The sequence below is a fragment of the Girardinichthys multiradiatus genome, chromosome 5 (assembly GCF_021462225.1).
Source record: "Girardinichthys multiradiatus isolate DD_20200921_A chromosome 5, DD_fGirMul_XY1, whole genome shotgun sequence".
Taxonomy (NCBI): domain Eukaryota; kingdom Metazoa; phylum Chordata; class Actinopteri; order Cyprinodontiformes; family Goodeidae; genus Girardinichthys; species Girardinichthys multiradiatus.
The window spans coordinates 25816721-25829971 of NC_061798.1; the positions used below are offsets into that span (position 1 = coordinate 25816721).

The following is a 13251-nucleotide window of genomic DNA, read 5'->3' on the forward strand; positions in this document are numbered from 1 at the left end:
ATGACTGCTTCAATGCGGCGTGGCATGGAGGCAATCAGCCTGTGGCACTGCTGAGGTCTTATGGAGGCCCAGGATGCTTCGATAGCAGCCTTTAGCTCATCCAGAGTGTTGGGTCTTGAGTCTCTCAACGTTCTCTTCACAATATCCCACAGATTCTCTATGGGGTTCAGGTCAGGAGAGTTGGCAGGCCAATTGAGCACAGTGATACCATGGTCAGTAAACCATTTACCAGTGGTTTTGGCACTGTGAGCAGGTGCCAGGTCGTGCTAAAAAATGAAATCTTCATCTCCATAAAGCTTTTCAGCAGATGGAAGCATGAAGTGCTCCAAAATCTCCTGATAGATAGCTGCATTGACCCTGCCCTTGATAAAACACAGTGGACCAACACCAGCAGCTGACACGGCACCCCAGACCATCACTGACTGTGGGTACTTGACACTGGACTTCTGGCATTTTGGCATTTCCTTCTCTCCCAGTCTTCCTCCAGACTCTGGCACCTTGATTTCCGAATGACATGCAGAATTTGCTTTCATCTGAAAAAAGTACTTTGGACCACTGAGCAACAGTCCAGTGCTGCTTCTCTGTAGCCCAGGTCAGGCGCTTCTGCCGCTGTTTCTGGTTCAAAAGTGGCTTGACCTGGGGAATGCAGCACCTGTAGCCCATTTCCTGCACACGCCTGTGCACGGTGGCTCTGGATGTTTCTACTCCAGACTCAGTCCACTGCTTCCGCAGGTCCCCCAAGGTCTGGAATCAGCCCTTCTCCACAATCTTCCTCAGGGTCCGGTCACCTCTTCTCGTTGTGCAGCGTTTTCTGCCACACTTTTTCCTTCCCACAGACTTCCCACTGAGGTGCCTTGATACAGCACTCTGGGAACAGCCTATTCGTTCAGAAATGTCTTTCTGTGTCTTACCCTCTTGCTTGAGGGTGTCAATAGTGGCCTTCTGGACAGCAGTCAGGTCGGCAGTCTTACCCATGATTGGGGTTTTGAGTGATGAACCAGGCTGGGAGTTTTAAAGGCCTCAGGAATCTTTTGCAGGTGTTTAGAGTTAACTCGTTGATTCAGATGATTAGGTTCATAGCTCGTTTAGAGACCCTTTTAATGATATGCTAATTTTGTGAGATAGGAATTTTGGGTTTTCATGAGCTGTATGCCAAAATCATCCGTATTAAGACAATAAAAGACCTGAAATATTTCAGTTAGTGTGCAATGAATCTAAAATATATGAATGTTAAATTTTCATCATGACATTATGGAAAATAATGAACTTCATCTCAATATGCTAATATTTTGAGAAGGACCTGTATGGAAAGTTCTATTTTTATGTTATTTTTTTATGTAAAAAGTTAAGGCACAACCTGCATTTTTTTTCAGTGTTAAATGCTGTTTAAAGTAACTGATTATAATTAAAAATGTCTTTGGATCTTTAGTGGTTGCTGATTTTCTTTATTCGGAACCTGCTGATTTGTAATAAGTGACCCCTGGTGTATATTGTATATCCGTCTGACATGCAGTATGTAACTGAAAAAGACCAACAATAAAGAGACCTAATATAAATAGAAAATGTGTTAAAAGGAGTGAGGTATGCTTGACACTTAATTGCCTACTAAATATAGACACAATACCTACTGCAGACAAAATTGCTTATAATAACTGCTAAATGGTTTTAGACACGAATGTGTACACTGGGTGGCTTATTAGATAGCAACAGTTATACAACCATTGATATTATTTTAGGAAAATTGTTACTTTTTGCAAGTAAAACACGACAAACAGTTTACAAAGAGTGTGTATCTGAAAAAAAACAACATTATGAGCTGTATCTCATTTACGTATATACTATATTTTGCAGGACTTTAATGGAATTTCCAGCACCAATCATCTGGGCATGTGCTGTCTTAGAAATGTTTCCAGTGTTTTCATATTTGCTCAGGTTTATTATGACCTAATTTTCCAATAGGAATTCTAAAATCTAACATATACCGTAATTCAAATCTCTTCTCTTGCAGGCTTGCTTTATTATTATAAAGAAGCCAAAATTCTACAGAGGATTAATCTTGAAAACATAAAGAACATCAGCTTTTACCCAGGCCAGCATCAGGAATGTTGTCATCATAGTTTGTGATTTGTGGCCCTCGCTGTAAGCGGCTTAACGTTTGTTATCTCTGTTACACAGCAAAACATCTCTCTGTCATTCTACCTTAACCAAGGTGGAACTCTCTTACTGAAATTGATAATGCACAAAAAGATTAGTTTGATAGAATATTTTGACCTCTCAGTAGAATATTATTTTGATATTTGTCAAATTAATATTTGTTACCTCACCAAAAACCTGGCATTTTAAAAGGATTGTGTATTTTTTTTTTCATTGTCTATGAATAATCTGTTCCATGAAGGTAAGATTACAACAGAATATCTTGGACTGGAGAGTTAAAATGATCAACAGTCTCATAACCTCTCTCCCCTTGCACTTTTAACTGGCATCAGTTAAAGAAATGGCAGTTTTAGTCACATAAACCTGCAACAGACAAATACATATTTAGCATCTCTATGAGTGATATTTCCCTGCATCACAACATGAGATCCTTTTACAGCACATTATGTATGAAACAAAGGCTATGCAAGAACTGAAAAATACTGATCATCTGTTCAATATCACTTCAATCCCCTGAAATATTTAAATTTGTTTGTATTAAATCTTCAAGAAGTAGAAGACAAATGGTTTTCTGCAGGGCAAGCATATGCTTGATTTTAACAGATTGTCCTTTGGGACAGCAAAATCCTCACATGTGCCAGATAAAATCACAGGACATTCCAGAGGCGCAGCTGTTTCACAAATGGATAAAATCCTCTCTGTGTTTGTTTATCATATTGGCAGCTTTCTATAAATGTTATAGAAGTCTAAGAATTGTTTTCTTTGGGACAAAGTAGACATAATAAAAAAAGATTTAAACACTGAAAATGCAAGAACATGTTTAGGGACCGGTTGGTAGTCTTGGGAGGTTACTGAATACTTTTAATAACTAGGCTGTACAGACCCTCTATCTTTATCTGAATCCAAGACATCTATTTAAGATCCCCTTCGCACTGGAAAAGATCACACCACACATGTATTTGGTCTCCACAGTGTCTTGGAGAGGTCTTCTAGGGTCCATCAAGAGCACATCACACTTCAAGTAAAACACTATTAATTGAGGAAGTTCCCTTACTGTTTTGAGCATGTACAAAAACCTTTGCATTGAAAACCTTTTTCAGGTGAACTCCATTTTGAACTTTGAGCAGGCACAAAAATGTTAAGAAAATCTGAAACAGGGCCGCCAATGTTGGCCTCATGCCCTGAGAACAACCTCATCACACTGGCTAACAACAATTTTAATGTAAGGCTTATGGTGTTCTGCCAGCTGCAACTAAAACGATTTTACCAAGCATATGAAATGAACAATCCATGATCTCCACACCAGTAAGTATGAGATTGTAATGCAGTGGGTGTCCCCCTGGAACAGGGCACCCAACCCTAATGAATGCACACACTTTAAGATTGTACGTAGAGTGCTTGCTGGGATGCTGAACGAAGTTGAACGTTTTTCAGGTTGCAGTTCAAATGCAAAATATATTTCTAAGATTGGGCCTCCTCACTGTAAGTTGCCCAAAGCACTGGGATTGTTTACGAGCTGGTAGAGAGAAAGATAAATAGGACAAGGAATTATGATGTGACTACAATAAAAAACAACAGAGATTCACACTCTCCATATGCTCAGTTCAACGTAATTAGTAAGAACCACCCTTTTGTGTGCACCATTTCTTCTGGCTTCACAATTATTGCGCAGTATGGCACATTGTATGGGATGCTGCATTCTATCTAGAAAAATCCCACATCTGCATAATGTTATGATGCTGAAAAGCTGATGAAAGACAAATTGCTATTTGCAACTCCAATGCAAGGCTGAAACTGATAGTGGAGGTGCAGAAATTGTTTTCCAGGGATTTCTTATAAACATCCTAGGCAGATATGTTAACCATGATATTGAAATCATGCTATGGCCAGGAAAGCAACAAGGAAAATCCTAAATGCAATAGTGTCACGCTTACCTTCGCAATGATATTAGTATTATCAGATTTGCCACAATTCAGACATATTCTGAAAAAATTATGGAAATCGTGAAAATCGTGAAGACTACTAGCTGCTCTTAATACCATGTAATGGGTCCTGCTGTTAGAGTTCAAGGACTTCTGTCTTTGGAGAGTCTCAAAATGTTCAAATGTGTAATAAAATAGTACAAATGAAGTACTATTGAAGTCTCATCTTTATCCTGCTGATTAAACATACTGTGTCTAATCAAGCTGACAAGTAATCCCTAAATGCTGATGGGACATTGTGTTCCATAACTTTTTAGAGTATGGCATATGAGACTTTTCCATTACAGTTTTTGTTTGGATACCAGAATAGACATTTAATTAGTATTAAGAAAATCTCAATTTGCTGACAAGATACAGTGATTATTGGTGAAGTAATTTCTTATTCTTCCAGCAATCATTTAGATAAAAAAAATATTAAGAATGATTCAGTTTCTAGTTTTAAGATAAAAATTAAATTATATAACTATGATTTGTGAGTCTACCTCAATGTTTTGAGTCAAATGTCAATGTTTTCAATCTTACATGGATGACCAACTGCATTCTTTATTGGCTTTGTGTCATTTGAATAAATAATTTTTTTATCTAGCAAATATACACTCATCGGCCACTTTATTATGTTCAATTGCTTGTTATCACAAATAGCAAATAAGCCAGTCAAGTAGAAGGAACTTTACATATTCAGCTATATAGAGATGTTGAAGACTTCTTAAGGTAATGTAAGTTCATTTAAACATAGCATCTTTGTTGAGTCCAGATGTGCTAGTGTGAGTATTTCAGAAACTGCTTATCGGGGTTGTCATGCACAACCATCTGTCAGACCGACTGGTTCAAGATGATAGAAAGGCAACAGTAGCTCCAATAACCACCCTTTAATCCAAGATGTGCAGAAAGGCACCAATGAACAGAACATGGCAACAATTAAACTGGATGGGCTACAGCAGCAGACAACCACACTGGGTGTCACTCCTGTCAGCTAAGAACGGGAAACTGTGGGTACAGTTCATATATACTCGCCGAAACTGGATAACAACCGGTTGGGAAAATAATGTTGCCTGGTCCCATTAATCTTGGTTTCAGCTGTGACAATCATAAGGTATGTTCAGAATTTTGGGCCTTTTGGTACCAAGGGAGCATTGTTTAAACACCACAGCTGAGTAGTGTTGCTCACCAGGTCCATCTGTCTGTGACCACTGTGTATCCATGTTCTGATGGCAACTACCAGCTGGATAACACTTAAATCACCTCAAACTTGTGTCTTGAACACTACAATAAGTTCACTATACTCTAATGACCTCCACAGTCCATAAATCTCAATCCAAAGGAGAACCTTTGGGATGGTGTACGGATGTCCCACTGACAAATCTTTAGCAACAGTGTTGTTATGATGTCAATATAGGCCAAAATCTCTGAGGAATGTTTCAAATACCTTGTGGAATATAGGCCGTTTTGAAGCTATAACGCTATCCAACATGGTACCAGCTGTGCCTAATAAAGTTTGGGTAATCTTTGTAGAATCTTTACCCATGCAGAATGGGTAAATAAGGTAAGATATGGAAACTACAAAAGCAGGGAAGACACTGGTTACAATAATTAGGAGTCAGGACTCGAAACAAAAGAAAACCAACGAGCATTTAATAGATGGAAATGAGCTGAATTGAGTAACGGATGAGGTAATCGGAAGACTGACGTCGTGAAAGCAAAAAACTACAGAATGTGAAAGTGCATAGTACAAAACAAAACATATGGGAGCAAACAAACCCACAAACAATAAGCAGATTTGAAAAGACAAATTGTAAGAACAGTAAAACACAAAGGATTACACAAAAATCTCAGTAGTTGAAAGCAACCTATATTACAAAAAGCATAAAGCATGACATCAGTTTAAAAACTGATGTCATGAAAACAATGTGGGTTACATTGATAATTGGCGAACATTTTGGAGAAAACCTGGTCTGATCCGGAGAGACGGCATCCATCCCACTTTGGATGGAGCAGCTCTTCTTTCTAGGAATCTGGCTGAATTTATTAGTTCTCCAAATCTCTGACAACCCAGGGTTCAGACCAGGAAGCAGGGTCGTAGTTTAACACTCCTCTCAGCAGCTTCTGTACTGCTACCCACCCATTACCCTATTAAGACAATGTCTCGCCCATGGCCAAAATTGAATAGATTAAAAAATAATCTAAAAGGAGGAAATCAGGAAAATCTTATAAAAATAAACACAACTCAGACCGAAAAGAAAAATAAAACAATTAAATGTGGCTTACTGAACATAAGATCTCTCTCTTTAAAGACTTTGCTAGTTAGTGACCTAATTTGTGACAATCAGATTGATTTATTTTGTGTCACAGAAACCTGACTGCAGCAAGAGGATTATGTTACTATAAATGAGTCAACTCCTACTAATTATTTAAATTTTCACATTCCTCGAAATACTGGGCGAGGAGGAGGTGTAGCAACCATCTTTCAGTCCGATTTATTGATTAGTCCCAGACCAATCAATAGCTACAACTCTTTTGAATATTTAATCCTTAGTTTTCCTCATCCAAATTACAAAGCACTAAAACCACTTCTGTTTGTTGTTTTGTACCGTCCACCAAGTCCTTACTCTCAATTTATAGATCAGTTTTCATACCTTTTATCTGATTTAGTGTTAAATACAGATAAGGTTTTTATAGTGGGGGATTTTAACATTCATGTTGACACTGAATGTGACAGCCTAAATATAGCCCTTAATGCTATCTTAGACTCAATTGGCTTTGCTCAAAACATTAACAAACCTACCCACCTTTGTCTTCATTCTCTGGACCTTGTGCTGAGATATGGCATTGAGTGTAAAGACAAAACAATATTTTCTCATAACCCTGTCCTGTCTGACCATTTTTTAATAACCTTTGAGTTTAATTTAACCGAGTACTCCACACCTGAAAAAAAAATGTCATTATAGTAGATCATTATCAGAAAATGCTGTGACAACCTTTAAAGAATCTGTTCCACATTTAATTCCCTTATTATCACAGAAAAGCACAGTGGAGGGCAATAATTTTGTTTCTTCCCCTTCACAAATTGATTCTCTTGTTGATAGCGTTACTTCATCATTGCGTGGTGCGTTAGACAATGCAGCCCCCTTGAAAAAGAAGGTAACTATTCATAGGAGGCTGGCTCCCTGGTTTAATTCAGACCTGCATACTTTAAAGCACAATGTTAGAAAATTGGAGAGAAAATGGCACTCTACACACCTAGAGGATTCCTACTTAATCTGGAAAAATAGCCTACTGTTGTATAAAAAGACACTTCGCCATTCTATTAAAAATAAAATCTTTGACATACTCCCGAAGATAATTACTTCATCCTCAGCAAGTGAGACAACATTGGAAGTAACTGTAGAACCTGATCTGTGTTTGGACTGTTTTAAACCTGTGGAGCTTCCTGAGTTATCAGAAATATTAGCTTCATCTAAACCTTCAACTTGGATGTTAGACCCAATCCTGACCAAATTATTTAAGGAAGTGTTCCCTCTGATTACCAGCCCCATTTTAGATATGATTAATCTATCTTTAGTAAATGGATATGTACCACAGGCTTTTAAGTTAGATGTAATTAAACCTTTACTTAAGAAACATTCGCTTGATCGAGATGACTTGAAAAATTACAGACCTATATCCAATCTTCCATTCTTATCTAAAATTCTTGAGAAAATAGTTGCTAATCAAATGTGTGAGCATTTACACAGCAATGACCTGTTTGAAGAGTTTCAGTCAGGCTTCAGAGCTCATCATAGCACTGAAACAGCTCTGCTGAAAGTCACTAATGATATTCTTATGGCCTCAGATAATGGACTTGTATCCGTACTTGTCCTCTTAGATCTCAGTGCTGCATTTGATACAGTCGATCCCAATATTCTCTTAGAAATGCTGGAATATGCTGTAGGGATCAGGGGAACAGCGCTAGGCTGGTTTAAATCTTATGTCTGACAGATTCCAGTCTGTTTATGTAAATGATAAATCATCTTTCAACTCCAGGGTTAATTGTGGAGTACCACAGGGTTCAGTACTTGGGCCAATTCTCTTTACTATATATATGCTTCCAATAGGTAAAATTATTAAGCAGCATAGGATACATTTTCACTGTTACGCTGATGATACTCAGCTTTACTTATCCATAAATCCTGATGAGCCCAACCAGTTAGATAGACTACAAGCATGTCTTGAAGATATAAAAACTTGGATGACTTTAAATTTTCTGCTTCTAAATTCAGACAAGACAGAAGTTGTCATCTTTGGACTGGAGTCTTTAAAAAAGAAACTGCTTAGTCAATGACTTAACCTGGATGGCATTAAATTGACCTCCGGTAATAAAGTAAAAAAACCTTGGTGTTATTTTTGACCAGGACATGTCATTTAAATCCCATATTAAACAGGTTTTTAGGACGAATGCCCCCCTTTCTGGAGGGGGGCATTGTCCAAGCTTCTGCTGGCAACAACTTAATGCTCACCCTCTACCGATGATTCACATGGCCCTGTCTTTCAGTGTTTAACGCTTTCTCTCTCCTAGACATAGCTACTGACTGAGCTTCTACCGTGACTAACTCTATGTGCCTTCTTTCAGACTCTAACTTTGAAAACTGGCTCAGAGTTTATCTGTTCTTTCTTTCTAGGTGAAATGACTAAAGGAGCTACATCCACTAACATTTACTTTTGCTTCCCATAGAAAGTACTTCTGGATCAGTGCTTCTGTGTTCTTTTTGTGTCTCTGCTCTGTTCTCTCAAACCCCCAGTCGGTCGTGGCAGATGGCCGCTCACACTGAGCCTGGTTCTGCTGAAGGTTTCTTCCTGTTAAAAGAGAGTTTTTCCTCTCCGCTGTCGCTACATGCATGCTCAGTATGAGGGATTGCTGCACCCAGGACGAGTGAATGCTGCAAGTCACTGACTCGATGCAATCTGCTGGGTTTCCTTAGATAGAAAAATATTTTATCCAGTTTGAATAAATAACTGAATCTGACTGCACTGTTCAATGATTAGGATTAATTGGAATCTATATACCTGACTTTTGTGAAGTGCCTTGAGACATGTGTTGTGAATTGGCACTATATAAATAAACTGAATTGAATTGAAAAAAAGCACACAGGAAATAAGAAAAAAAGCCCAACAGATACAAGCAAAAAAGCCTACCTGTTATAGAGGAGTATATCTGGAACCCAAACCAGATTGGAAGGAAAACGGAGATTCTGAACCCCAGGGTAGTACTCTGGGTTCCATGACAGATAAATATCCGTCCAATGCTGGATCAAATCATAGGAAATAAAAAAATGTTAATTTGCATAAAGATAATGTAAAAGTAAAAAATGTCAGTTTTTTAGGCCTGTTAACACATTCTTATTTGACAGAAACAACACCTCACTGTCCTTAGCTCTGAACATAAAAATTTTGGAAATTGAGCAGATGCACCACATTATGCTTCATCTTACATCATATTTTATGATAAATGCTGACACAGTAAAGTATCAAAAGATCAGAATCCTCCAAAACCCTCCATATTTATGTGTGATTAACCTGAGGTCAGCAACAGTCAAACATTTTTTCCCATTACACACGTTATTAGTTGTTGGCTGTTACACTTTGTCTCCAGCTCAGCTAATGAATGTTGCCACTGAAAGTCTGCCAAGCCAACATTTGGCACTGGTCCCTGGAATCCCATCTGAGGTTGACTCCTTTCAGCAAAGAGCAAAGTGAGCCCAGCTTCAAAGCATTTTAAAAGCACACAATGCTGCTTTTTTTATTATTTATCACAAGTAAGTTAATCTGTCATCTGTAGTTAAATGAATGTTGTCCCATTTCTATATTGGACTCTAAATGGCCACTGTAAAGGGTGTACGTCTGTGTGTACAGCAAATTAGGAAAAGTGAATATGTTTAACAAAATAGCAGTGTATGCATTTTCCCAACTCAAATATTTACTGTATAAAATGAAAAATCTTTAGGACTTACTATTCCTGTGAATCACTAAATTAACATTTAGTTGTATAACCACTGTTTCTGAGAACTGCTTCCCAGCTATTCACCTCAGAAACAGCGTTTTTGATGTTGTCACACACGTTTTTAATCAGATTAAGGCCAGGGAATTTGGCTGGCTGATCCATAACTTTGATTTTGTTGGCCTGGAACCAACAAACCTTACTGGTGTGTTTCTAGGGCATTTCCTCCTAAGCGTAAGGCAACGTGACCTCTTCAAGTATTTAGATATACGTAAACTGATCGACGATCCCTTGTATGTGATAAACTTTTTCACAGAAACGCAGTCAAAGTAGGAAACAAAAGTCAATAAATGGCATTTATTTCTTCTTGTCTATTAGAATGATGTAAGCGTCTTTCTGATGTTCATCCCTTACTATTCTTTCAATGTTGAGCCCCTTCAACACAAGCCGACAGAAAATACTTTTTTAGAAATAGCATGTGGGTAAAAGAAATATGTTTTTCTGTTTGCTGTTTCTCTGTTCACCCTCAGAAAAAGCATGTGAGTGGAATAAAATTTCTGGTGCACAGCAGTGCAACCAAAAGACTTTCCTGTAGCTCAAACCTGTTCTTCAGGTTTTCATACAGTACTTTACAAGTATTCATAGCCCTTTTCACGTTCCATCATTTCACAACCACTAACTCCAATAAAAACTTTTATTGGGATTTTGTTGTGATAGGCCACCCAAAGAAGCTAGTAAGGTGGAAGAAAAATAATTTGTAGTTTTAAAAATGTTTTCAAAAATAAAACATTTTACCCATTCCCTTTTTAAAATAGCCCAGTTAGTCAATTGGCCTTTTGGCTACTTCTTTATTTAACATTCTCCTTGCTCAGCCTGTCGCTTAAGGTGGGAGGCCATGTCTTGGTAAGTTTGTGGTTGTGCCATACTCTTTCCATTCATGGATATGGAATTGAATAGTACTTTGTAATAATCCTGCTCTAAATTCTCCACAACGTTTTCTCTGACCTGTTTCCTGATGTACATAATGCGGTTTAAACTCCAATGTTCTCTAACAAACTTCTGGGGCCTTCACAGAACAGTTGAATGACTATTTCCCAATGAGATAACTTCTAAAGACAATAGCTCGCAATATAGTTTCTTTAGAGGTAAAGGGGTAAAACGGACTGAATATAAATACTTCACATTTTTCTAATTTTTCCTTTGTAAAAAAAAAATTAAAACTATGTATCATTTTCCTTTCACTTGACAACTATGTATTACTTCGTCAATCAAAAACAACAGAAAACAATCAAATCCACAGAAGTGTGTGATCGTAACCTGAGAATATGAGAAAAGGTTAAAGGTGTAATTCTTTTGCAAGGCATCATATCTACAATCTTTAACATTCACAGGAGGAGGAGACAAAGGTAGTGCACAGATGTGAAAAAAGCAAATCCCAATACAATTTTCACCTAAGGAAATTTAATCCATTCTATGTGGATCATTCATGTTTAATAAAAACGTAATCCTAAAATCATCAGTGATGCAGTGAGGTAGAACCTACCCCTTTTATGTCTGATTATCTGACTGATTGTCTTTGTCTGCATAATGCACTTCTTAGGTCTCCATCAAATACTGATGCATCTGCAAAGTCCCCATAAACCACTGCACCAAAGTAGATGATGTATTAAAGAGGTGCCTTCCTGAATAATAGATACAACCTGCAAGGCAGTCAGCAGCCAACTCAACCTGACTGTATCATCACTAATGGGCTGTTCTGACTGAATCTGCTGTAATAATAAGAATGTTCTACATTTCTGGTTCTACCAATGTAAAAAAATTATGCTATTGGACAATGTAATAAATATTTCTTATAGCAGTTTCTACTTTTATGGTAAAATAAAAATACAAAGTGGCTAGGTTCCTCCATGCATAGGTAGAATACAATGGACTGTTGTAGAAGTTTGGGCAATTTAATAAGCAAATGCCTTTTTTCAGGGAACAGGTTTTTTTTTCAAGCAGCTTACTAACTGCAAGTGGGCATGTTATAAGCTTTGGTGACATGTAAAATTTTATTAAATTGAGCTGAAAACATGAAAGTAAGGCACACAGGATCATCAAAATTGGACATGGCAAATTAGAACATTGTATGGTATCAGTCTTAATTTTAGCTGTGACATTTAGATCATAGGGTCAGAATTTGGCATAAACATGAAAGCATATATCAGACACCTTAGTAACAAATAAGCACCATTTTAAGACTACAGGCTACCTGAGTTTGGTTGTTGACCATTTACAACAACAATGTACCCATAATCTGACAGAGAATAACAGCAGGATGAGTCAACATCTCAAAAAGCTCAAAATCATCTAAAAAATGTTTCTTGAACATGAGAATGAATTGACAATATTCGAATGCATAGATCTCAATCCAACATAGCACCGTTGAGTTCTGGTAGAATTGGAGATTCATATCAATAATTGTAGCATGATGCTGTGATGTTAATATTGACCAAAATGTTTGCCATGAAGAATCAAGGCAGTTCTAAAGACCTGATTGAAGGTGTGCCTAATAAAATGAATGGTGTGTGAATAACAGTGTCATAAAGGCAGTAAATCTGTTGAAATTGTTGCACTTCAGGCTGTAAATACAGACAGTGATTGGCTGCTGGGGTTTCTTTTTTTCTCTGTTGCCCATTTATGTCATCAACAATTATTAACACAATAAAACCAGGATGATCAAAATGACAGATCATAAATGTTTTATGTGACACCTCCTCGCTCTGGCATGCTTCCTTCCCTTCATTTTAGAGATATATTCCTTGATTATCACTCATCATCACTTTTAATGTACTCGTGAACTGGCAATGTTCAAACATGCTCTCTACAGTTGAAAGTTCATGCACGTCTACTTTTTTCTGATTAAAACAATTGTTTGGCTTGTAAAAAGAAAGCACTTTAGAATAACACATGCTCAAGAGTGAATCTGCTTATCAACTGTGATTCGGGAAAGTAGCATATGTTCTTTAGGGTCATTTTTGTAAGCCCAATATAATTAACTTGCTGCCTGTGGTTAGAGTACTGTACATGATGCTCCAGTGGGTAATTTTTCCAACTTTCCAGTTTGTGTGAACTTGAAAAACTCTGATCTTTTTTACAACTTTT

The 13251-nt window shown here is 37.5% G+C and overlaps 1 protein-coding gene across 2 annotated transcripts in view; it reads right to left on the bottom strand.

The window, feature by feature from the left end:
- LOC124868947 (neuronal acetylcholine receptor subunit alpha-7-like) overlaps positions 1-13251 on the bottom strand; it is a 59313-nt gene that overhangs the window by 19240 nt on the left and 26822 nt on the right. For both annotated transcript variants that reach the window (XM_047366608.1, XM_047366607.1), the window contains one exon: positions 9306-9415. In XM_047366608.1, coding sequence (XP_047222564.1) covers positions 9306-9415 — 110 coding nt within the window. The remainder of the gene's footprint in view (positions 1-9305; positions 9416-13251) is intronic.